The sequence below is a fragment of the Mandrillus leucophaeus genome, unplaced genomic scaffold, assembly GCF_000951045.1.
Source record: "Mandrillus leucophaeus isolate KB7577 unplaced genomic scaffold, Mleu.le_1.0 Scaffold590, whole genome shotgun sequence".
Taxonomy (NCBI): domain Eukaryota; kingdom Metazoa; phylum Chordata; class Mammalia; order Primates; family Cercopithecidae; genus Mandrillus; species Mandrillus leucophaeus.
Genome location: NW_012106364.1, coordinates 744,813 through 771,646, shown reverse-complemented (window position 1 = coordinate 771,646; position 26,834 = coordinate 744,813). Strand labels below are relative to the sequence as shown.

At 40.7% G+C, this 26,834-nt stretch overlaps 1 protein-coding gene across 1 annotated transcript in view; it reads left to right on the top strand.

The window, feature by feature from the left end:
* Positions 1-6,055: 6,055 nt before the first annotated feature.
* AP2B1 (adaptor-related protein complex 2, beta 1 subunit) overlaps positions 6,056-26,834 on the top strand; it is a 149,688-nt gene continuing 128,909 nt past the window's right edge. The window contains exons 1-5 of the mRNA XM_011999417.1: positions 6,056-6,237; positions 7,257-7,364; positions 12,493-12,552; positions 16,742-16,847; positions 24,559-24,694. Coding sequence (XP_011854807.1) covers positions 12,516-12,552; positions 16,742-16,847; positions 24,559-24,694 — 279 coding nt within the window. The 5' untranslated portion in view covers positions 6,056-6,237; positions 7,257-7,364; positions 12,493-12,515. The remainder of the gene's footprint in view (positions 6,238-7,256; positions 7,365-12,492; positions 12,553-16,741; positions 16,848-24,558; positions 24,695-26,834) is intronic.

Sequence of the window (26,834 nt, the reverse complement as noted above, 5' to 3'; positions counted from 1 at the left end):
ATGGTGTGATGGCTCACTGCAGCCTCCGCCTCCCGGGTTCAAGCGATTCTCCTGCCTCAGCCTCCCAAGTAGCTGGGATTACAGGCACCTGCCACCACGCCCAGCTAAATTTTGTTTTTTTTTGTTTTTGTTTTTGTTTTTTTGTTGTTGTTGTTGAGACGGAGTCTCGCTCTGTTGCCCAGGCTGGAGTGCAGTGGCCAGATCTCGGCTCACTGCAAGCTCCGCCTCCCGGGTTTACAATTTTTGTATTTTTAGTAGAGACAGGGTTTCATCATGTTGGCCAGGCTAGTCTCGAACTCCTGGCCTTGTGATCCACCCGCCTTGGCCTCCCAAAGTGCTGGGATTACAGATGTGAGCCACTGCGCCTGGCCAGGTTTATATTTTTTAAAGATGTCTCTGATGGTTTTGTGGGTGTGCAATATTTACATCAAGCTTTACATTTATGATATATGCACATTTTTGTTTTTGTTGTGTTTTCTTGAGATAGAGTCTCCCTTTGTAGCCGAGGCTGGAGTGCAGTGGTGCAATCTTGGCTCACGCAACCTCTGCCTCGCGGGTTCAAGTGATTCTCCCACCTCACACCCCCCGAGCAGCTGGGACTACATGCATGTGCCATCAAGCCCAGCTAAATTTTGTATTTTTAGTAGAGACAGGGTTTTGCCATGTTGGCCAGGCTGGTCTCAAACTCCTGGCCTCAAGTGATCCCCCTGCCTCTGCCTCCCAAAGTGCTGGGATTATGGGTGTGAGCCACCGCATCAGGCTAGATATGCACGTTTTTAAATGTATGTTATACATCCAAAAAAGTTAAACAACCTGGCCACTATGTGGACAATGGTAGAGAGAAGACTTATAGGCTTCTAATAGTCCAGGCAAAAGGTGATGGTGGCTTGGATTCATGAGATTGAATAGAGGGAGTTGGATGGCTTTGAGATTTTTTTGTTACTTGTTTTTGTTTGTTTGTTTGTTTGTTTGTTTTTTGAGACAGAGTCTTGCTGTGTTGCCCAGGCTGGAGTGCAGTGGCGCAACCTCAGCTCACTGCAACCTCCGCCTTCCGGGTTCAAGCAGTTCTGTACCTCAGCCTCCCCAGTAGCTGAGATTACAGGCACCCGCCACAATGCCCAGCTAATTTTAGTAGAGATGGGGTTTCACCATCTTGGCCAGGCAGGTTACGAACTCCTGACCTTGTGATCCATCCACCTCGGCCTCCAAAGTGCTGGGATTACAGGCGTGAGCCACAGTGCCCAGCCACGGCTTTGAGGTTTTAAAGGTAGAATTGACAACTGGAGATGGATTGGATGTGGCAGTTGAAGGAAAGGGAAATCAGGAATGACCCCTAGATTTCTGGTTTGTGCAGCTCAGTGCAATTTATTAAAATAGTCACAATTATAGAAAATAGTTCCATAGTCCATGCTATGTGCCAGCCATAGTTCTAAGTGCCTTACACGTAATTTATTTCATTGTTCAATATTATGGTTACTATCTTCCTCCATTTTATTGATGAGAAAAGCAAAGAAAGGAGCACACAGATGAAGGAAACTGGGGGAAGAATAGCTTTCAAACATGTTAGGCAATGAGAAGTTGAAAGTTTTTGAACAGCAGAGAGGTATGAATCAAAGCTCTTAAAAAGTTTTCTTTTTTCTTTTTCTTTTTTTTTTTCCCGAGATGGAGTCTCGCTTTATCGCCCAGGCTGGAGTGTAGCGGCACAATCTCAGCTCACTGCAACCTCCTCCTCTCGGGTTCAAGTGATTCTCCTGCCTCAGCCTCCCTAGTACCTGAGACTACAGGCATGTGTCACCATGCCTGGCTCATTTTTGTATTTTTAGTAGAGTCAAGGTTTCACCATGTTGGCCAGACTGGGTTCAACGTCCTGACCTCAGGTGATCTACCTGCCTTGGCCTCCCAAAGTGCTGTGATCACAGGCATGAGCCACCATGGCCAGCCTCTTAAAGATTTTTCTAATGACATCTTTACAAAATCTATGTCTATCTGCTATGAGTTGTACCTTGAACCAGGTTTCTCTCTCTCTCTCCGCCCCCCACCCCCGGCTCTCTTTCTCCCCCTGTCTCCCCCTGTCTCTCTTTCTCTTTCTTTTTTTAGAGATGGTTTCACTCTGTCACCCAGGCTGGAGTGCAGTGGCAGATCATGGCTCACTGCAGCCTCAAACTCTTGGGCTCAAGTGATCCTCCCACCTCAACCTCCCGAAGTGCTGGGATCATAGGTGTAAACCACTGCGTCCAACTCTGTAACCAGGTTTTTCTAACCTCCTCCATCTCCTTATGATTTAACTTTGGTGGGCCATAAATACAGAATTACCCAGCAGTATAGTTATCGATTTGGTGATGAAATTTGGGGAATAGATCTAGGCTAGAGATAGAGATTTTGGAGCCATATATGTAAGAAAGATAATTAAACCTATGGTATGCTAAAGTGTTAGTGTAGAGAAAATATACGAGTATAGAACTAAACTTTAAAAAATTGGCTGAGTTTGGTGGCTCACACCTATAATCCCAGGAGGATTATTTGGGGAGGCCAAATAATTTGGGGAGGCCAAGGCAGGAGGATCACTTGAGCCCAGGAGTTCCAGACCAGCCTGGGCAACATGGCAGGACCTCCCCACCCCTCTACAAAAAAGAAAAAAAAAATTAGCTAGGCGTAGTGACGCACGCCTGTAGTCGCAGCTACTTGGGAGGCTAGGTGGGAGGACTACTTGAGCCTGGGAGGTCGAGGCTGCAGTGAGTTGTAATGGTACCACTGCACTCCAGCTTGGGCAACCGTGCAACACCCTGCCTTAAGAAAGAAAAAATCCTTGCCGCTCTTTTCCTCAGATACTATCTCTTCTTTCTTTGGTCATACTTTCTTGTGAGTTATCTGCAATTCCTGTTTTTATTTCCTCACTTCTAATCCATCCTCAAACATCTGCAGTATGACTTTTGCCTTCGTATCTCTACTGATTTCTCAGCAATAACATCAAATACCTCCATGTTGCTAAATCCTGTAGACACTTTTTACCCCTTCCTTCTCCTGTCTATAGCAACTAATATTGTTGATCACTTATTTATGCATTTATTCAACATATATTAATTTGTGTGTGTGTGTGATGGGGCTAGGCCTCACATGGGTAAGAGTGAACAGATTGATATAGTCCCTACTTTCATGAAACTCCGAAAACATCCTAAAATATACTATTCTGCTTTTCCTCCTACCTCTCTGACTGCTCCTTCTCAGTTCTCTTTGCATTCTTGGGTTTATCTGTTTCTTCCCCAAGCTCTCCACATTCTTCATGAATAATGTTCATGCCCACAGATTGAATTATCATCTGTATGCTCACAGTTCACAAATTTAACTCCAGATCATTCCTTATCTTCAGACACATATAATTAAGTACCTCTTGGATAGAGATCTTCACTCTAACCTAACATATAAAATGAACTCATCACCTCCCTCTCATTCCCCAAACTTCTGCCATCTCTTATATTTTCCTATTTTCAGTGACGAGTACCACCATTCATCCCTTGCCCAAACCTAAAACATAAGCCTTATTAGTCCTAGTATCAGACTTCCTAGGTTCAAATCTTAATTCTACCTTGTGTGTGTGTGTGTGTGTGACAGGGTCTCGCTCTGTCATCCAGGCTGGAGTGCAGTGGTACGACCTCAGCTCACTGCAAGCTTCGTCTGCCAGGTTCACGCCATTCTCCTGCCTCAGCCTCCCCAGTAGCTGGGACTACAGTTGCCTGCCACCACACCTGGCTAACTTTTTTGTATTTTTTGTAGAGACGGGGTTTCACCGTGTTAGCCAGCATGGTCTCGATCTCCTGACCTCGTGATCCGCCCGCCTTGGCCTCCCAAAGTGTTGGAATTACAGGCGTGAGCCACCATGCCCGGCCATCTTAATTCTACCTTTTAACTTCTCTGTATCTCTTAAAATAGAGGAAGTAATGGTACCTGCCTGGTTATCAGGTAGGTGGTGAGGATGTAAAAATGTACTTAGCAGAGTAACTGACATAAAATCATACTCAATAAATATCAACAGTTATTTGTTTAAACCACCATCATCATGTGGCTGGATCATTTCAACAGTTTCTTGAGTGATCTCCCATTAGATTATGAGCCCGTGATGGTCCCAAAAGGTGAAAAGAAGGGAGATTGGTCAATACTTTCACCTAAAAGTGGAAGAGAATGAGGTTGGAAAAGCTTTTGGATTGATGCTGTATTTTGAAAATAGCATTGGTTCATTTTTCCTTAAAATATATGCATTTTTCAGAGAAAGGATTAGAAAATAAAACAAATATAAAGAAGATAACATTTGTAATCAGCACCCAGAGAGAACCACTAATAGGTATATATACGCCTCTGGATTTAGAGTTTTGTATCTTTCTTTTATTCTTATCATTTCAAAGCATTTTTCTGCATCATATTTTTCAACAATATGATTTAAAAGGCACATCCCAATCATATAAATAAATACATGTTCATTGTATTTGAAAAGTACAGAAAAATATTAGGAAGAAAAGTAAAACTCTCACTATTCCGCAATAACCACTTTTAACATTGTGCTGAATAGCCAAGCTTTTTTTTTTTTTTTTTTTTTTTTTTTTTTTTTTGAGACGAGTCTGGTTTTGTTACCCAGGCTGGAGTGCAGTGGCGAGATCTTGGCTCACTGCAACCTCCACCTCCTGGGATCACGTCATTCTCCTGCTTCAGCCTCCTGAGTAGCCGGGATTATAGGCATGTGCCACCACACCAGCTAATTTTTGTTTTTTCAGTAGAGACGGGGTTTCGCCACATTGGCCAGGCTGGTCTCAAACTCTTGACCTCAGGTGATCTGCCCACCTCAGTCTCCTAAAGGGCTGGGATTACAGGTGTGAGCCACCACGACTGGCCTATCCTAGCCTTTTTTTTCTATACATATATAGTCATACCATATACTATATTGTTTTGTATCCTTTTTTTACTTAACACTTTATGAATTTTCTGTCATAAAATATTCTATAACATTATGCAGCTATCTGATTTACCATAAGTGTTTACATTATCTCTCTTTATACCTGGCTTTCCAATTTCCCTTATTCCTGTATTTTAATAACAGAGGAAATAATAATACATGAGTATGTTATACAACATTTTAATGTACTTCTGATCACTTTTTTAAGAATGAAGTTTTAAAATACTTAAACACTTTTTGACTCACAGAGTTCATGGGCAAAATGTGAGAAAAATAAATCATCACTTTGCTCTCCATTCTTCTTTACACCCTGAAATTAACCTTAGGGACAGCTAGTTCATTTAACCTCATCAATCTTGTTCTCCAGTTCCAGGTCCTGGAATCTAGGTCTTAGTTTCCGAAAGAAACTTACTGTTGTGTAAGCACACCTATTATATACTAGGCACTTGACCTAATTTATCTGGTTTACGCTTCACATGCCCAAGAGAGATACTATCATTGTCTTCATTTCACAGATAAGAAGATTGAGGAGACATTAACTTTCCCAGTCACATTCAGGGTAGGGATTCAAACTCACATCCAATGCCTCCTCAACCTCTTTTACCTGCACCACTATCCTCTAGCCCCACTGCCCGTATATAGGCCTGGGTTATATCACCATTGTCCGCTCTTGAGTCTGGAAGGAAAACGAGCTGAGGGGTTTTGTTTTTCACAAAGGAACAGGATATTTCATCATCTCTGTGTTTACGTTTTTCAGGGAATTTCTGTGCGAGGTAACACATCCATTGTCAGCTTTTTAAATATATTCCTTTGGAGTAGCCACTTAACATCCTCTGAGGCCCAGATGGGACAGCTTTGCTGGGACCAAGGGAAATGTTTGGGTCTGGAAGGCGACAGAGATCACCGCCTTGCTAGGTCTCCCGCGCACCCCGATGACGTCACGCGGCGAGGTTCTCTGACGTCAGAGTTTCCTGCCCACCATCTTTGTCCCTGGCAAAGTGGGTTTTGCGCAGTGGCTTAGACCTAGAAAAGAATCGTGACGGGCAGGAAACCATTACACCACCACCCGGGCTGTGCTCTCCGGCTGCCGCCGCCACCCCCGCCCTCGACTTCGCCTCCGCCTCCGGTGAGTTCAGGGAGGCTGCCTTTGGGGTGTGGCCCTAATTGACGGGGTGGGGGACGAAAAGAAGGGGAACCCCAGGCTGGGTCGAGGACCGGCGGAAGCGAGGAAATCCTAAGAGCGTGACCGTTGAGGATACAGGGAACCGTCGGGTGTAACCAGTGAGAGGAAAAAGGTTGGAGAAAGGGTCTCCACCATGATGACTGTGGTGCGGTGAGGGAATCCTCGGGTGTGGCAGCAAGTAGTTGGGGGCATGAGGGTAAGATGTGCTTCGGAATTGGGGGTTTAGGAGGACCAGAGGCCAGGGGTGTGGCTGTTAGAGCCTGGAGGCCGTGGGGGGAACCGTCTTTCTTCCCCGCTCGGCGTCGTTCACTAAGAGTCACTAAGAGTCTGAGACGTGTCCAGCAAAAGCGAAAGGGAAAAACCTCAAAGGTTTGCCCATTGATGGGCGAACGTCGTCTGTCCAGTAACTTGAGGGTGAGAGACAACCTCTTCCCTGCTCCGTAATGGAGGAGCATATCGCTAGAATCTTGACCACCTGGGGAAAGAAGAGGCATTCCTGACTCTTGGAGGAAGAGTAACCTCCAAAATTGACCCGATGTAAGAGAGGGGGAAGCAAATGGGGGTAAATCTTAACCCACCTTTTTTTTTTTTTTTTTTTTTTTTTTTTGCTCTGCGGAAATGGTCTTGTTTGGGAAAGGCTGTCGATTAAGCTGAAAGTAAAGAAACTGGAACTTACTGTTATTTCCTTATCATTTGAATCCAAATAATTTGTTCATGCTGCTTATTTTCAAGAGCAGTCTTCTGTTGGAGGGGTGGGGTGGGGGAGACAGGCTTTTATTGAACTCACGCGGATACTTCATTAAACGTTTGACTTTTATTTTATTTTTATATTTTTAGTGACAGGGTCTTACTGTGTTGCCCAGTCTAGTCTAGAACTCCTGGGCTCAAGCGATCCTCCCTATTCGGCCTCCCAAAGTGCTGTGATTACAGGCGTGAGCCAGAGCGCCCAGCCAAACTTGACTTTTGAAAAGAAAAAATGTTTTGAAAACTGCCAAAGACTTATCATAACCATTGTGGTTTAAAAGAAAATGCATTAAACTTACAAAGGCAGAATGACTAAGAAAGAAGGTGGTCTCAATGAGAATCAATTTAAATTATTAATTACCTTCCTTGTATACTTGAATTGCTTAGCCTCAGGGTACACTTACAAAGTAATAATAGAAAGTAGCAGATGAAGGAGGTGCAGCTCTATAAGAAAACGTGTAACACATTCCAGTGATGACTAAGCGTGCTGGTAAGGTGAGAACTGTTTGCAGGTATCTTAACCGTTGAAACTTTCAAGGAAGCAGAAAGGGTGATGTATAATGCAAGCATCCTCACTAAAAGCTGGGTGGTAAAATCAATATAAATCTAATATTCTGACTGTATATGAAGAAACTGAAGGAAGTCCAGTTCTTTCATTCTTTCCGTCCTTAAAAGATCCATATTTTGAAGTACTAACACAGGTTTGAACCAAGCTGAGCAAGGAATATATTAAATAGGGCACCTTCTCCTTTCTCTTGTCCTTTCTTTCCTTCCAGGCTTAAGTTTTCCAGAGTTTAATGTTATTTTGGTTAAGAATTAGACGTAAAACTTTTGAACTCCTTTGCTTCTATATAATATTAAGAAACTACTTTGTAGTCTGTTTAAGTAGAAATCACAGGTGATTTTAGCTTTTGTGTCATAATTTCTTATGAGAAAAATAATACCTGATGATGCTATTGTCTTTGCATTATTACTGAATATTTGATTAGAAATGAATTTGGCACCTCTCACCCTTACAATAAAAGATTACTGGAATGACATTTCTGCTTTATAATTTGGTTAACTTTGTTCTGTTTTTTACTATGAGCACTGAGCTTTGTAAAGTCCAACTTTGTGAAAAGAAGGGTTTAGGGACTTTACGAACGAATTTAGCTTCCCAGAGAACCATTTGAATTAAGATCCTATTAATTTTTTTTGACCTTATTCTACCCAAGGTATTAATCTTATTTTGCTGCTCAATTTTTCTTTTAGGGAACTGGAGGGAGGTATAGGAGAGGAGGGACTTTGACAACCTATATTTCGTAGAAACTAGGTTATGTTAAATCTGGATATGTAATCCTGTGCAGGGAGGGCTACTCCGAAATGCAGTGACATCACACTCTGGTCAGGGCAAGTAAGAGTGATTATGTGCTTTGACTCTGGCAGCTTTGTTGTTTAACAATGGCCTTAGGCCATATCATAAATCCTCAGAACAGCCGTGACTTGTCTGGTTTGATCTGGTAGAAAGGTAGTGTGAGTTCAAATTCCGTCATGGCTTTGCTTATTTCTCTGGCTCTTCTGAAGGAACATTTTCTCCCCCAAAGGAGCAGCTTGATTTTTGAGGCACTTCAGCAAATATTTGAGTTTTTTTGTTTTTTTTTTTTTCTTGAGCTCTGTTTTGTGTACTTTTTCTGTTACTTCTAATGAAGATGTCAGTTTTTGCCATCCTGTATTTTGGAGACTCTGGCTGTGTCCATATCTAGCATGTGATTAAATGTGTCTCTCATTATATGAGGTAAGAACTCACTATATGAAAGATACACTTAATCATATATATGTGATTTTTTTTTTGAGGTGAAATTCACGTACCATAAAATGAACCAGCTTAAGGCATACAGTTCAGTGGAATTTAGTACACTGACAGTGTTGTGCAACAATCACGTCTTCTATTTGTTTTTATTTAGACTATTTTCATTTTTCTTGGAGTTTCTTTTGGCTTAAGGCAAGAACCAGCTTGGCACCATGTTTCTCTGCCAATATGGATAGGGAATATTGTTTACAATAGTGTTGCTTACTACAGTGATATCCCTTCTCTTTAGAGCAGCAGGGACTCTTAATTTAGGATCTATGTTATGGGCTTCTAAAGATGCTTGACCCTCCTCTCTTCCCTGAAATTTTGTGGGTGGGTGCATTATTTTCTAGTTAAGATGAAAACACTTAATGCTCACAGTGAACAGGACAGTAATATATTCCTTGACATTGAAATTGTTACAGATAATGAAATATGTGAGCTGTTAAAGGCATGACTTAAGACTTAGGTTAATTTATTGTTTAATAGAATGTAGTGAAAATTCCTGTAAAGAATTTACTCATGCCTGTAATCCGAGCACTTTGGGAGGCCGAGGTTGATGGATCACTTGATGTCAGGAGTTCCAGACGAGCCTGGCTAACAAGGAAAACCCCATCTCTACTAAAATACAAAAATTAGCCGGGCATGGTAGTGGGTGCCTGTAGTCCCCGCTACTCTGAAGGCTGAGGCAGAAGAATCGCTTGAACCTAGGAGGCAGAGGTTGCAGTGAGCCCAGATCGAACCACTTCACTGGAGGCTGAGATCGAACCACTGCACTGGAGCCTGGGCCACAGTGAGACTTTGTATCACAAAAAAAAAAAAAAAAAAAAACAGATTTTAATGGGTTGGGCACGGTGATCCCAACATATAGTCTCAGCTACTCGGGAGGCTGAGGCGGGAGGATCACTTGAGCCCAGAAGGCAGATGTTGCAGTGAGTCCCAGCTGGGACTACAGGCATGTGCCACCATGCCCGGCTAATTTTTGTATTTTTATTAGAGATGGGGTTTCGCCATGTTCCCCAGGCTGGTCTCGAACTCCTGAGCTCAAACTATCTGCACACCTCGTCCTCCCAAAGTTTTGGGATTACAGGCATGAGCCATCGCGCCTGGCCAAAAAAAAATTTAATGCGTGTGTGTATAAGACCCTTTTCAAAGAAATTGGGTGACGAATTCTAAGGAGGTTTTGTTTTAAAATCTTAAACAAGTTTTAAAGGACATAGCATAGCATAGTAAACATCCTAGACAGATTGTAATGGATTTGAGCTATAGTCCTTCCTTGAGGCTCAAGTAATCATTTCTGTTTATTGGTTTTTCTGTTTGTATATATAAATTCATAGATAACTTCAGATTTATTCCAGGTCTTTTATGTGAAGAATTCCTTTCTTCATTTGCCCACTTCACATTTAGTTTACATTATGAATGGATTAAATGATTATAACATTCTTTGAATTTTTGCTAGAAAGGCATTGTAAAAACATTGCATAAGGCAAGCCTCAGTATAATTTTTAATTATAACAAGTATTAAAGGAGAAATTTCTATATTCTGTAATGATATTTGTGAGTCCTAGCTCATTTCTTTTAACAAGATCATTCTGTGAATTTCTGGTACAATCTAAAGAGCTATTGGGATCAAGACTATAAATAGTAATTAGCTGGTTGGAAAGATAGCACATGAGTCTAATTTCCATTAAATTGTACAAGTAGCACATTTTTGAGATCAGATTTGAACCAGAAGTTTTTCATTATTTTATGTTTATCTGGCTTTTGTTTCTTTCCTTTAATTACATTGATTTGTTTGCTGCTTAGGTCTTTTCTCCTAGATACATATTTACTATTGTTTGCCAAATATATTATGTCATATTGACCTGATAATAATGAGCAGGTGCCAGGATGTCTTGTCCTGAAGTTGGTAATAAGTATTATTAGTGATGGTGATAAGGAAAAAGATACTCATTTTTGAGTATAGAAGGAATATTATTAAAAAATATATATATTTATATATTTTTTCCCCTTGAGACAGGGTCTCACTCTATCATGGAGGTTGGAGTGCAGTGGTGAGATCATAGCTCCCCATAGCCTTGACCTCCTAGGCTCCAGTGATCCACCCGCCTCAGCCTCCCAAGTAGCTGGGACTAACAGGTACATGCCACCATGCCTGACTAATTCTTGTATTTTTAGTAGAGATGGGGTTTTATCATGTTGCCCAGCTTGGTTGCAAACTCATGTGCCCAAGCAATTCACCTATCTTGGCTTCCCAAAGTGTTGGGATTATAGCATGAGCCACTGCACCTGGCCTAAATTTCTATTTGTTTATTTATTTGAGATGGAGTTTTGCTCTGTTGCCCAGGCTGGAGTGCAGTGGCATGATCTCGGCTCACTGCAACCTCCGTCTCCCAGGTCCAAGCGATTCTCCTGTCTCAGCCTCCCAAGTAGCTGGGATTACAGGTGTGTGCCACCACACCCGACTAATTTTTGTATTTTTAGCAGAGACAGGGTTTCACCATGTTGGCCAGGCTGATCTTGAACTCCTGACCTCAAGTGATCCGCCCGCCTCGGCCTCCCAAAGTGCTGGGATTACAGGCATGAGCTACTGTGCCCAGCCCCAAATTTTAATATATTTAAAGAAGTCAGGTACATTGGACAAAGTCTTATAGTTTCTCAAATCAGAAAACGTGGTCTTATTATTTAGTAAAAATGTGACCAGACTGTGCCGTTTTTGTTAGTTGGGGCCATTTGTCATCTGGATTATTTCTTCTGGAAACTGGGATGGAAGAGTTAAGGTTGAGGTTGAGATCCAGGTTCTTTTGTTTCAACACCAGTTTGAGTCTTGTGTCTGAACAGATATCTCAGTCTTTTGCCTTGTTTGTAACTATAAACTGGCATTATTTGAGAATACTCTTGGACTAAATCTAGATTGTTGGAAGTAAGAAAGACACATTTTTTTGTTTAAATCCAAAAATATAGTTAGGTACAATGAATAAGATCTAGTATTTGATAGCAGATAAAGGTGACTACAGTCAACAATAATTTACTGTACATTTAAAAATAACTAAGAGGGTATACTTGAATTGTTTATAATACAAAGAAATGATAAATGCTTGAGGTATTGGATACCCTATTTACCCTAATGTAATTATTATGCATTGTCTGTCTGTTACCAAAATGTCTCATGTACCCCACAAATATATGCACCTACTACATACCTACAAAACTAAAACTTAAAAAAAAAATTCCATGTGTAGGTCATGGTTGCCTCTCTAGCTGTTTGTTGTGAAAGAATATTGTCCTACTAATTTCGAATTTTTGTTTTCGGAAAGAGATTCTTTTTATTGAAAGTTTCATGTAGTAGGTTGGCAAAAATTGTTTTTTCTTTTGACCTTACACTGCTTCAGAATATATGCTTTGGAGTGATTGCAGCTTGAGGCAAGGAATTTACCAGATTTTCCTGAATGGAAAGTAATTGCAGATATATTTATAAAAAGGTCCAGCTTTAGCTCTTGAAAGCTTTGAGGATTTACTGTGGATAAAATCACAAAACCATAATAGGTTCATATTTTTACCCGATTACATTTGGCCTTTAGATTTTTGCCCCTATTAGCAACTTGAGGAGTTACATTCTTAGTTTTCTCTGCATCCCTTGAACCATCAACGGTGGTGATAAAGGAAGATGTTACTCATTTTTAGAAATTCTTAAATATAAGTGTTCCTAAAATTAATTGGATGTTTGTAAAATTAATTGGATGTCTTGTTGGATATCTGTAACCTGAATGAAGGAATTCTTTTCTCTTGCTATAGGTGCACATTAAAGATCCAAAGTCATGACTGACTCCAAGTATTTCACAACCAATAAAAAAGGTAAGTATGAGAATACAATCAAATCTTTGAAAATTTTCAAAAGTTGTAGTGTAAGACTGCCCCAAGCAGAATGTTCCTGACCTCTTCCTTCAGACATACTACATGTTGACAATCTCATTGGACATCTACTACTTCTACAGATGAATGTATTCAAGCAAGTTATTAAAGAGTAGGTTTTAAAAGATAGGGCTGTGATGCACATTATTTTGACTTGAAGGTTCTGTTTAGTGAAAGAGACTCCTCTTTTCCGTTTGAGATCAATACTGATCCATTGAAGATTGGTTAAGTGTGAGGAGGACAAAAGAAGCAGCATACTTTTTCTCTTTTATTAAATAATTTTTACTTGGAAATAAACATTTTATAACAAAGAATACAATTAAAGAAATACAGACATGTATGTAAAAGGTAAAAATGAAAGTTCTCCCTTCCTGTTCCCATTCCCAAGGGAACTTGGTATATATCCTCAAGTCTTTTTCCATGCATGTAAGTGTATATATTAATACATATGATTTAAAAAATTTTTATCTTTAATGAAAAAGCAATCGTGCAAAACAATAAATAGAAATGGGTTATTTTCATATCCGTCCATATACATCTACCTTGTTCTTCGTCTAGATGTGTATTTAAAACAGGAAATCTCTAGAGCCATCTATGATTTTTAGGTCATAGACTGAATTACTTGAGGGGCTTTGAACTTATTAGTCTCATCATCTTTGTTATCAGTAATATAATGCTTGTTTTTATGTATGTGTTTGGGTCTAGGAACAAAGGATTCTTCTGGGGAAAGTCCAACCTTTCATCTTTTGTAAAATTGTTCCTAATTAAAATAGATCATTTCTAGAAATGTGGAGGGTCTTCCCATCAAAGACAAACATTTTAGCCCATCTCAGCTTATTGTGCCTGTAGCTTAGCTTGCTTTATTTGTTGCTTAGGATCAGAATTCTGTGCTTTTGTATTCAGGAGTCCTTATATTTACCAAAGTATTCCAGACATGACACCAACTACCATTCTTCTTTATCTCTTGTTGCAGTGAGTTGCTTAATTACATCAGCTTGTTGTCTATAGCTTTCAATCTTGGCAACACATTAGAATTGCTCAGGCAGGGAACTTTGAAATAATATTGATGCCTGGGTCTCAACCTCAGCCTGATTTCATTTGTCCTGGATATGGTCTGGGTGTGGGGATTTTAAAGGTTCTTCACGTGGCCAGGCATGGTGGCTTATGCCTATAATCCCAGTATGTTGGGAGGCCAAGACAGGAGGATTGTTTGAGTGCAGGAGTTTGAGACCAGCCTGGGCAACATGGTAAGACCCTATCTCTATGAAAAAAATTAAAAAATTAGCCCTGTATGGTGGTGCACACCTGTAGTCCCAGCTCTTTGGGAGGCTGAGATGGGAGGATCACTTGAGCTCAGGAGGTTGAGGCTGCAGTGAACTGTGACTGTGCCACTGTACCCTGGCCTGGGCAACAGAGAGAGACCCTGTCTCAAAAGAAAACAAAAATTAAAAAGAAAGCTCCTCAGATTGTTTTAATGTGTAGCCATGATTGAGAACTACTGCTAGCTGCTAACAGTGCTTGGTAGGTTTGATTGGGGGTAGGAGGAGGGAGGAAAGATAGGAATTTAATAAAGTTGTAGAATATATGACTTTCCCTCTTTTAGTACCCTTCTTTGGTCCTGCCCAACTTTTTCCTCCTTATTTTTATTACTTACACCTCACAAAAACCATTAGCCACTTGTCATTCATTCTCAGCTTTTTCTGATTTTCTTTTGGAAATATGTTTATTTCTTCTGTTAGCATTTTGTATGCTTTGATGAACCAAATGTCTATAATTCTATAAAGGGATATAATTACAATTAAATAGTTACAATTTTAATACTCTCGTAAGTCTTCAAACCTACTCTTGAAAAGGGTCCTGGTGACCTTTTTTTAATTCAGGCATTTGTAAAAGTTTGAGACTGCAGACTGAATCACTGCTGATAAACATCATACTTAAAAAAAAATTGATAGATTGTGTTCCCTGTGCTTCCTGCAACACCCACCAGAACCGCCACTGAAACATATTCTTTAAATTTATGCTTTTGGAATTGGAATAATTTCTGTTACATCCTGCTTTGATTCTACAACACCTGCTGCTGTTCACAATTCAGACTTTCTGAAACCCTGCGGTTTGTCCTTTACTGTTCCCGGAAGTGAATGAGAGGAACTAAGAGCTGGATTTGGCAGGATGGGACGTGGTGAAGGGTCCTATGAAGAATGACTCTTTAAAGGGCCCAGCTTTTCTTGCTATGCTACTTTTGTAGCAGTTGATTAAATAGAAATTTTGGAACAATTTTTTTTGCCTTATTGGCCATGAATATTGAAACGAAAAAGTGTTCTACTTATGTGTCTTACTAATTTCTTCCTTTCCACATAAGGGTTTCCGGCAAATCACGTAGTGTTCTGTCCCCACTATTTCTTTTCTTTTTTTTTTTTTTTTTTTTGGAGGAGGGGAGGTCAGGTTTTAATGTCGCAGTCCTCAGGCGCCGTCATCCAGAGCCTGCCAGGGCCCGCGGCCATGTCGCTTACTCTGGTGGCAGTCGGCCCGCCTCATCAGGGCCTTTCGCGGAGACCGCCCCGTCGTCCTCGGGCACTAGCTCCACGTGCAGCTCCAGCTGCCGCATGTAGAAGCCCACGGCGCACACCTGGAGCAGGCTGGCGGCGAACACGGCGCCTGCAGCTGCGCCCCCTAGCGTCAGCTGCATGGGTCACCGCAGCGCCGCCAGGCCCACCGCGTGAGAGGCTGCCCCCACACCACACACAGGCGGCACAGCAGGAAGAAGCCATATGCTGCTTCGCCATCCGTGTCACTCTGCATGAAGGAGATAACCCCGATGCCCGATGCCCGATGCCAGGAGGCCATTGCGGAACCAGAGGAAGAAGGCTGTCTCGTGCGCCTTTCGGAGGAGCCTGGCGCCCGCACAGTCCAGCTCAGACACGGGTGGCAGCGAAACCCCGTTTCGGGGGCCATGGCCGAGGGCGAAGGACCCCTGGGCGCCCCCCCCCCCCCGTTCCGGGGCCACTGAGGTGGCAGTAGCAACCTCCGAAAGCGGAGACTGTCCCCACTGTTTCTGTGCTGGTGAATGAGATCTGGTGGAAAGGAACGACAGGAACAGTCTTGAAGGTGGAGGAAAGTCTTTGAGGCATGGTAGATGAGCTGGAGGATGTAGATGGAAAGTTGAGGTGTGAGTAGTCAACCTCTTTTTCATGGGCTTAGTGGTTTTTTTCCATTTCTTTTAAACAATATTAGGGTTGTTACATTCTTTTTTATTTTGGGTCCAGCATCTTGAAGATAGGTGAGCCTGGAGACCAGACATTAAAATAGTGGTTACAGTCCCTGACATTTTACAGTGCGGAGCCTAAGCAGTCATTCAAGATTGCACGTTTGGAATTGACTCCATTGTATACCATTCTTGGTTTCAAGATTATTCTTGTTTGATTGAATAGGAAGGGCCTTAAAGCCCACTAATTTATTAAAGTACTGGTTAAAATAGTGATTCTCAATATTGGGTGTGCATTAGAGTCACTTGGTGGAGTTCTTAAAGGTATAAATATGAGTTCTCCTTGACCTTATGATTTATTTGGCCCAGAGTGGAGCCTGTACTTTGTTATATTTAGTATTTCTTAGGTAATATGAGTGTGTGGCCAGGGTTGAGAAGCTTTGAATTCAAGAGTCAGGAGACACAGTGCTAGCCCAAGTTTGTCACTCACTCTGTGAACTTTGAGCCTCATTTCTTAATCTGTAAAACCGAGTGTGGGTAAATGAGATAATACATGCCTGCTCCCTACCTACATTTATGTTCTTCTCCAGACTTTAACATTCTGATGTAAGATCATCCTTCATATACTGTTATCTCCCCACTGTAGCTAGATATAATGAGATTTACTTTTTCCCACTCCTGTGGTTCTTAAAGATCTGGATTGCACCTTCCTCTCTGGCCATAATTTAAAAGGTTTTTAAAACTTACTGATGACTTCCTTATCAGTGAGTCAGATAATAGTCTAGGGCTTTGAATTTTACGTATTCTATAATTTTAAAATCTTATTTCAGTTGCTGCTCTGCTATCCCAGTATTGGTTATTATATAGTGCAGTATTCTGCTCTAAATCTGTGGTCCTGGGAGCTCACCAGTTTGTTCTCATCTCTTGCAGGAGAAATATTTGAACTAAAAGCTGAGCTCAACAATGAAAAAAAAGAAAAGAGAAAGGAGGCTGTGAAGAAAGTGATTGCTGCTATGACTGTGGGGAAGGATGTTAGGTAAGAGTCATCACTATTTATCACTTTAGAGGTCCATACCCCATCTTATGGCCTTTACTGCTTTTCCTTTAAAACTATCATAATCATGGAACCTCTAAGAATGGGTTTGTCCTACTAAAAACATCATCAGGAAGTACAGTCGCTTTTGTATTAATGCTCTACTTAAGTGGGGTTTTTTTTTTGTTTTGGGGTGTGTGTGTGTATTTGTGTTAGAACAGTGAAACGAGTTTGATTTTTTTGCATTCACATCTAGCATAACACCTCCTGAGAGCTGGCACAGTTGCAAATGTTTTGGCTGAGATAGTTTTAGAAGATGATAAAAATATACTGAGAAGCATAAGTTCACATGATCTTTAATTGGCTCAAGCCACTGCCCTCAGCTTTACAACTGTACATTCAATTGCTGAATTCAAGATGAAAATCAATGTTAACCAAATCCATGTAGTCTTATTTCTTATTTCTGTAATTAAGACCATTTGGAAATAAGTAAGGATTATATGCAGGCCCCTGAGGATTATCCTAGGACCCTTTCAGGAGGTCCATGAGGTCAAAGGTGTTTTCATAATAATTCTTAGATGTTACTTGCCTTTTTCACTATTTTGATGTTTACAGTGATGGTGCAAAGCAGTGGTGGGTAAAACTGCTGGTGCCTCAGCATGAATCAAGGCAGTGGTGCCAACCATAATGGTAGTCATCGTATTCCTTACCACCGTGTGCTAAAAAAGAGCAGTTTCACTTAGGAATGTCCTTCATGAGCAGTAAAAATTTGTTTTATTAAAACTTGAACCTTTTTAATACTCTGTTTGATGAAATAGGAATTACCTATAAAGCTCTTCTGCTGCATAGCAGTGTGATGGTCGACTTGAAAAAAAGCCCTTGTGGGGTTGTTTGAATTGCAAACACCATTTTTATGTGAAAGAATGATTGAGAGACAAACTATATTTAATCAGACTTTGGTATTTGGAAGATATTTTATCAAAAATGAACAAAGTGAACCTGTTACTTCAAGGGAAAAAAATTGACAATAGATACATTTCAGGTTTTAAAGTAAAAATTAGAATTTTGGAAAACCTGTATCTCCCATCATAAGCTTGACAGCTTCCTAATGCTTAAAGACTTTTCTGAGGAGATTGGTGGTGAAATTAATGATTGTGATTATTTGCTGTTTTATAATGAAATGTGTCAGCATAGCTCAGTGAACCAATATTTTTCCAAATGACCAGAGCCTATGTATATCACAAAATCATGCACGGATAAAAGATCTATTCAAAATACAGTGTAGGCCAGGCGCGGTGGCTCACGGTTGTAATCCCATTACTTTGGGAGGCCAAGGCAGGTGGATCACTTGAGGTCAGGAATTCGAGACCAGACTGGCCAACATGATGAAATTCTGTCTGTACTAAAAAAATACAGAAAAGCCGGGCATGGTGGCACGTGCCTGTAATCCCAGCTACTCTAGAGGCTGAGGCAGTAGAATCGCTTGAACACAGGAGGCAGAGGTTGCAGTGAGCCGGTACTGCGCCACTGCACTCCAGCCTGGGCAGCAGAGTAAGACTCTGTCTCGAAAAAACAAAAAAACAAAATAGAATGTAAATGAATGGATTTTAATACAATCAAGTACAAAAAATTTATTGATATGGTTTCAGATTCTATATTGCAACTAACTTTTAAGAAACTACAGTGTGTGGACTCAGAAAGAGGAAAACCACCATTTGTCTAGATTTATTTATTTATTTATTTATTTATTTATTTATTTATTTTTGAGACAAGGTGTTACTCTGTCACCCAGACTGGAGTGCAGTGACGTGATCTTGGCTCACTGCAACCTTTGCCTCCCAGGCTCAAGTGATTCTCCTGCCTCAGCCTCCCCAGTAGCTGGGATTACAGGCGTGCACCACTGCCACCTGGCTTTATTTTTGTATTTTTAGTAGAGGTGGGGTTTCACCATGTTGGCCAGGCTGGTCTCGAACTCCTGACCTCACATGATCTACCTGCTTTGGCCTCACAAAAGTGCTGGGATTACAGGTGTGAGCCACTGTGCCCGGCTTGTCTAGCTTCAGTGTAACATCAAGAATTTCTAGTTATAACAAAAAAAAAAAAGAGAAAGTAAAGAATATCTAGTTATATGAAAAAGCTATTAAAATATTATTTCCTTTTCCAAGTTTTATACATGTATGAAGTTGGATTTTCTTATATTTCAAAACAACATTCTACAAAAGGTTGAATGCAGGAACATATGAGAAAGCCATTTTTGTTTAAAGTAGATATTAAAGAGAGTTGCAAAAAAAAAGCAGTGTTACCATCTCATTAATTTAAAAACAGTACATTTTACCTTGAAAATGTTATGAAATGGGTTTATTCTTATTTTAATGGATTAATTTTTTAAAAATTTCCCAGTTTTAATTCCTGACATGGTAAAATATCAATAGGTATATAACTCACATGAACAAAAACTCTTTGGGATCTCAGGAATTTTTAAGAGTATAAGGGAACCCTGAGACCGAAAAGGTAAGGGCTGCTTCCCTAGCCAGACAGGGAGCCCAGATAGAAATGGCAGCCTAGGAAATGACTCTGTATCTTCTCTTGATCCAGGTGCTGCTCTTCTGAGGTGAATTTTTGCTATTTTTCTTTTGTTTGTTAGCACATAAAGCACATTTGGTTTTTAAATTGCTGTCCTGTGACCATCTATCTAAGGAGTTGGCAGACTTTTTTGTAAAGGACAAAATAGTAAGTACATCAGGCTGGCATAGAAAGTACTCTTTGCTTAGCAGGCAAAGAAGCAAAATTGAGTTTGTTAGGTAGGTACTTACGTAACAAGAGAGATGATAAATTTCCACAAATTTTTTATTGAGGATATTCAAAGTAAAATAATAGTTAAGTATAATGTTTTGTACCATAGGTCTACTATTAAGTGGGATTCTTTTTGGGGGATGATAACATTTTGCTTAATTAGGATTCATAGTATTTTTCATCATCGGATTTGTTTTATTTATTTATTGTTTTGAGATGGAGTCTTGCTCCATCACTCAGCCTGGAGTGCAGCGGCGCAATCTCAGCCCACTGCAGCCTTTCCTCCTGGGTTCAAGGGATTCTCCTGCCTCAGCCTCCTGAGTAGCTGGTACTGTATAGGTGCCTACCATCACTCCTGGCTGACACCAAGTGATCCACCTGCCTTGGCCACCCAAAGTGTTAGGATTACAGGCATGAGCCACCATACCCGGCCAAGATTCATATAGATGAACACTTAGTTCATCTATAAAAACCACTTCTAGCTCATGGATTGTACAAAAATCCAGCACTGGGCTAGATTTAGCCCACAGGTGGTAGTTGCCTATCCGTGATCTGTCTAGTCACTGAAGGGCTGTTTTTGCCAAAGAATAAATCTGGATTGAAAGCATCAGTACAAACGAATGGTAAAAATTGTCATAACTCTTTTTTTTGGGGGGGGGATGGAGTTTCATTCTTGTTGCCCAGGCTGCAGTACAATGGCGTGATCTTGGCTCACTGCAACCTCCGCCTCCCAGGTTCAAGCCATTATCTTGCCTCTGCCTCCCGAGTAGCTGAGATTACAGGCATGCACTACCACGCCTGGCTAATTTTGTATTTTTAGTAGAGATGGGGTTTCTCCATGTTGGTCAGGCTGGTCTCAGACTCCTGAAAAATTGTCATAACTCTGTACAGGGGCTGCTGTGGTTTTGCCAAGCTTATTTCTGTATCCTGCAGAAAAGTTAAAACTCTTGATTTTTTTTTTTGTATGCCTACTATTGCTGATGATTTTATTATGTACCTAGCACTATACCACTTATCATTATTCAAAAGAAAGGTTAGTGGATGTCTGTTTGCCTTCATGACACTTACTGTCTAATTGATGAGACCCAAAACTTAAAAAATTAGGGAAAAATAAAACGTATTTATATAATTAGGCACCAAAGTATATATTTTAAAGGCAATATGAGTTCTACCAAAGAGAGATCCAGGTTAACAGGAATAGTTGAAGAACCCTTCTTGGAGATGAAATATGAGCTGTGCCTAGAAAGATAGTGCAAAGAAATAAAATGGAGATTAGCTATTTGTAGATTGTGATATTTCAGCCTTCCCTGCAAGTAACCTCAAGTGCAGCACTGTCCAGCAGAAATACAGTGTGAACCACATATGTAATTTTAAATTTTCTAATAGCCATTTTGAAAAAGTGAAAAGAAACAGATGAATTAATTTTAGTAATACATTTTATTTGACCCAGTATATCTAAAATATCCTTTCAGCATGTAATCAACATAAAAATTATTAATGAGATACTTTACATTTTGTTTTTCATACTAAGTGTTCAAACTCCAGTGTGTGTTTTACATTTACATCACATCTCAGTTCACGCTCGCCACATTGTGTTTAGTAGCCTCATGTGACTAGTGGTCACCATATTGGAAAGTTCAGGTTTCCAGTTTATAGGTTGGCACTTAACACGTTTTGCTTCTTGCGTGATCTTTGGCTATTAAGTCTTCTTGACCTTGTATAGATTGCTAGAATTAAACTATTTAGGATCTTAAATTTATTATTGGTTAATGTTTCACATTTATTTACTGGTTATGGTTGTTTTGTGCATGAGCTAGTCTAGGAAATAGAAAACACATTTTTGGAGAGTGGTTCTTAGTATTTACTAAATTATCTACATGTGCATGAAACTACGGTAGGTACCATGCATACAAGTGAAACAAATAGTTTGCTTTTTTTTTTTTTTTTTTTTGAGACGGAGTCTCGCTGTGTCGCCCAGGCTGGAGTGCAGTGGCCGGATCTCAGCTCACTGCAAGCTCCGCCTCCCGGGTTTACGCCATTCTCCTGCCTCAGCCTCCCGAGTAGCTGGGACTACAGGCGCCCGCCACCTTGCCCGGCTAGTTTTTTGTATTTTTTAGTAGAGACGGGGTTTCACCGTGTTAGCCAGGATGGTCTCGATCTCCTGACCTCGTGATCCGCCCGTCTCGGCCTCCCAAAGTGCTGGGATTACAGGCTTGAGCCACCGCGCCCTGTGGTATAGTTTGCTTTTTAGGACAGAAGTTACTGGTTCACTGGAGATATGGTGGATTCTTTGACCTGAGTCCAGCTTCCTTTCTGTGAATAATTTCTACTTCTGTACCCTTTTGTGTGTATAGGATGTATACCATGTGACCAGCTATTTCATTCCCTTTTTTCCCCTTACTTTCCTTGTGGAAATATACCTACATTTGTTTTTTCTTTCTTCTATGCTAGTAGCAAGATGTTTAGCAGTATTAAAAATTTATAAGGTACTTTGATAAAGCATTGTAGGGAAGATTAATTGCTAACTTCCCGTAAAGTTATATTTATCCTATATTTAAAGATACAGCTTACACTTTAGAATCTGACAAGCTCAACCCTTCCAAGCTAATGGTGCTCCTTTAAATTTATTTCCTGTGGCTTATAGGAGAATGGTAAATCATGAAATAACTAGAACTTGGGAAAGGTGTAAACTCTTTTTATATTTGATTACTCTCAAATATTCTTTTGTCTGAATACGTAATGTTAAAAAAAATAATTTACTAAAAGAGAATCAGGACATCTTGGAGGATGACTGATTCTAGGTCTGGGATTAGAAATGTACAAAATGAGCCTGGATGGAGCATCTTGTCATAAAGGAAAGTGTGGAAAATACCAGGTCATACCACAAGGATTCGGGAGCTAAGTTCCCACTGGTCAAGAATGGAAGAATATGAACATTAAAAAGTGTAACTGAAGTGCTTTGAAACAGTACTAGATTGATATGAAGAATTATTCCTTTTGCCCTCTCGCACTCCTGAAAGCAAGATGATTCATCAGCAGCTCTACTAGAGCCACCCACGAAAAGTCAGCCAGGGTTCTTGCTGTTGTCGTGTCTGCTGAAACTGGGCACAGTCTGATCTGGAAATTCAGCCTCGTTATATGCCACCAGTGTTTCCATCAGTACGTGAAGGATATAGATTTCATTAAGTTGGACTAAGTGATCTTCCATAAATGGATTATCTAAGGCACCCACCCAATGAGAGAAACCATGTTACCTTTTTGTACATAAAATAAATATTTTAAAATAATTATTGTTATTATTTATTTATTTATTTATTTTTTTGAGATGGGGTCTCGCTCTGTTCTTCAGGCTGGAGTGCAGTGGCATGATCATGGCTCACTGCAGCCTCTGCATCCCAGGCTCAAGTGATCCTCCCACCTCAGCTTCCTGAGTAGCTGGGACCACAGACGCACGCCACCATGCCTGGCTAATTTTTAAAATTATTTATACAGACAAGGTCTCACTGTGTTGCCCAGGCTGATCTCACACTCCTAGGCTCAAGCAGTCCTCCCATCACGGCCTCCCAAAGTGCTTGGATTAAAGATGTGAGCCACTGGGCCTGGCTTTTTTGTTTTTGTTTTTGTTTTTGTTTTTGTTTTGGATGTGATAAAGGTAGTGGGGAAAAAAAAAAAGACACTTGGCTGGGCATGGTGGCTCACATCTATAATCACAGCACTTTGGGAGGCCGAGGTGGATGGATCACCTGAGGTCAGGAGTTTGGGACTAGCCTGGCTAACATGGTGAAAAACCCCCTCTACTAAAAATATAAAAATTAGCCGGGAGTGGTGGCGCACACCTGTAATCTCAGCTACTCAGGAGGCTGATGCATTAGAATTGCTTGAACCTGGGAGGCGGAGGTTGAAGCAAGCAAAGATCGTGCCACCGCACTCCAGCCTATGTGACAGAGTGAGACTCTGTCTCAAAAATTAAAAAAAAAAAGGATTCTTAAGATATACATTAAAATATTATAGATGAAGCTGGGCACAGTGGCTTATGCATGTAATCCCAGCACTGAGATTAACATTTTTCATAATAAAAAACTTATTCTAAAACTATATAGAGACTTTGTTGAGAACAGCACTACAATTTTTTTCTTATTTTTTTTTTGGCTGGGGACAAGGTCTCACTCTGTCATCCAGGCTGGAGTGCAGTTATGTGATCATGGCGCACTGCCGTCTCGACCTTCTGGGCTCAAGCGATCTACCTGCTTCAGCCTCCTGAGTAGCTAAGACTGCAGGTGTGCACCATCATACCCAGCTTTTTAAAAAAAAATTTTGTGGAAACAGGATCTCGCCATGTTGTCCAGGCTGGCCTTGAACACCTGGTCTCAAGTGATCCTTACAGCCTCCCAAAGTGCTGAGATTACAGACGTGAGCTACCATGCCTGGTCTATAGTTTCTTTTCTTTTCTTTTCTTTTCTGTTTTTTTTTTTTTTTTTGAGATGCAGGAGTCTCGCTCTTGTTGCCCAGGATGGCGTGCAATGGCGCAATCTCAGCTCACTACAACCTCTGCCTCCCAGGTTCAAGCGATTCTCCTGTCTCAGCTTCCTGAGTAGCTGGGATTACAGGCATGCAGCATCATGCCTGGCTAATTTTTTGTATTTTTAGTAGAGATGGGGTTTCTCCATGTTGGTCAGGCTGGTCTCAAACTCCCGACCTCAGGTGATCCGCCTGCCTTGGCCTCCCAAAGTGCTGAGATTATAAGTGTGAGCCCCCGCGCCCAGCCAGTTTCTTTAGTAATTCATTTCTGTGACAGTTACCACTGTGGGGACATTTGTTCTTGCATCAGTCACTCTGTTAGTTAAGGCTATTCATATTCTGTCCAACAGCTTGGCACCAACACCTGCTTACTTTCCTTTTCTCTTTTGCCCTCTCTTCTCAGTTCTCTCTTTCCAGACGTAGTGAACTGTATGCAGACTGACAATCTGGAACTAAAGAAGCTTGTGTATCTCTACTTGATGAACTATGCCAAGAGTCAGCCAGACATGGCCATCATGGCGGTGAACAGCTTTGTGAAGGTAACTTTTCCCAAGGCCTCAAGAACAGAGTCTGAATTGCAAATAAGTAACCTTTGTTCACAAGGAAGGAGTGTAGGGAAGTGTTGGCAATGACTAGGAATGTTCATGTTTTTAGCATTCTATATACCAGTGTGTGTCATCCAGGGAAATTCAAACCATGTGCTGAGCTTTCTGTTAGCGGGACTTGGTGCATCCTTGACAGATGGGTAGAAGAAAACCTGGTGAAACCTCACTGTTTTACCTTCTGAGGCTGACAAAGGTTGGGCATATCATTGTAGTATCAGTAACTGGCGGCTTTACCTGTTTTATCTTTGTAGAAATTATGCTTATGAGTCAGCAGTAGTGGAGACTGTAGGAGTTTCTACTTTTGTTTCATTTAATAGGTCTTACACCATTTGATTTTTTTTTTTTTTCTTTTGATACGGAGTCTCACTCTGTCACCGAGGCTGGAGTGCAGTGGCACGATGTTGGCTCACTGCAACCTCTGCCTCCCAGGTTCAAGTGATTCTCCTGCCTCAGTCTCCCAAGTAGCTGGGATTACAGGTGACCGTCACCATGCTCAGCTTATTTTTGTATTTTTAGTAGAGACAGGGTTTTACCATGTTGGTCAGGCTAATCTCGAATTCTTAACTTCAAGTGATCCACCCACCTCGGCCTCGCAAAGTGCGGGGGTTACAGACACGAGCCACCACTCCCGGCCTGATTTATTTTTTTAATGGAAAATTTTAAACATATTCAAGAAAAAGGACTAGTATAATAAATTCATAAATGTTCATCTTGCAGTTTTAACAGTTACCGACACGTAACCACTCTTGTTTATAATCCTCATACATATTTTCTGACCTCCAACCCTCTCTCCTGCTGGATAATTTTAAAGCAAATCCTAAGCATCATATATTAAATAGTTTTGTCCTTATATTTGTCAAGATAAGATCTTCTTTTTAAACATAACCACAATATCATCACGTCTTTAAAAATGGACAAAACATTTTCTTATTATTGAATATCCAGTCAAATCTTTCCTATCATAGATTTAAAGAAAATAATAATGGGATCGTCCCCATTAATTTTTATTATTTTTTATTTTTTTTGTGACAGAATTTCATTCTTGTTGCCCAGGCTAGAGTGCAATGGCACGATCTCAGCTCACCGCAACCTCTGCCTCCCAGGCTCAAGTGATTCTCCTGCGTCATCCTCCCGAGTAGCTGGGATTACAGGCGTGCGCCACCACACCTGGCTAATTTTGTATTTTTAGTAGAGATGGGGTTTCACCGTATTGGCCAGGCTGGTCTTGAACTCCTGACCTCAGGTGATCCACCCACCTTGGCCTCTCAAAGTGCTGGGATTACAGGCGTGAGCCTCTGTCCCTAGCCTAATGTTTTTTTAATAGTTGTTTTTTCTCTGTTTGGAACTTAGTGTACATTTTAAAAAATCAGACAGCATTTCTAAAATTAGCTTCTATTTAAAATGTTTTGAAAAATATGCAATATACCTTCTTTCTCACGGACTTTTTGTTCTTTTCCTGTGTTTAGCTACGTTATAGAGTTAGAACATAACAGTTTGTTCTCTGTGATTGGTGGTTCACAGGTGGAATATATCATTGGGAATAATTTAGTTTACATTTTTTGGAAGTTAGAGTTGTGCATGGATTTATATGGGCTTAAAGACATTTTTTAATGTAGGGCAGTTTAAAAGAGTGTTCTTTCTCCATATTCTGTTTACTGTATTTGGAAGCGCTTGCTAGTAAAAGAGAATGTATGTTAGTCAAGAACTCAGAGGGCCCTCTCTGCTGCGTAACTGCAGGTACTTATTTCAAGCCCAGACTGGCTCCTGTGCTCCCCTTTGTTTTCTTGGCTGCAGGCCCCAGAAATCTAGCTCACTTTTCTCTCTATTTGATGCTTAGGAACTCACTGTGGAATAGGGCACGGTCTTTCCAGTTCCTCTTTTTATTTTATTTTTTTTTCTGTGCCGGAATACAAGCCCAAAAGCTTTTCCTGTTTTTAGGGCAGATCCTAATGACTGTGGGATGGTACCAATTCCCTAAGCCTCTGCCTGGCACTGGAATGAATCCTACTGAGCTGTTTCTCATTTTGTATTTAAAACAGTTAAATGACTTCCTTACCTAAACTCTTTTTTTTTT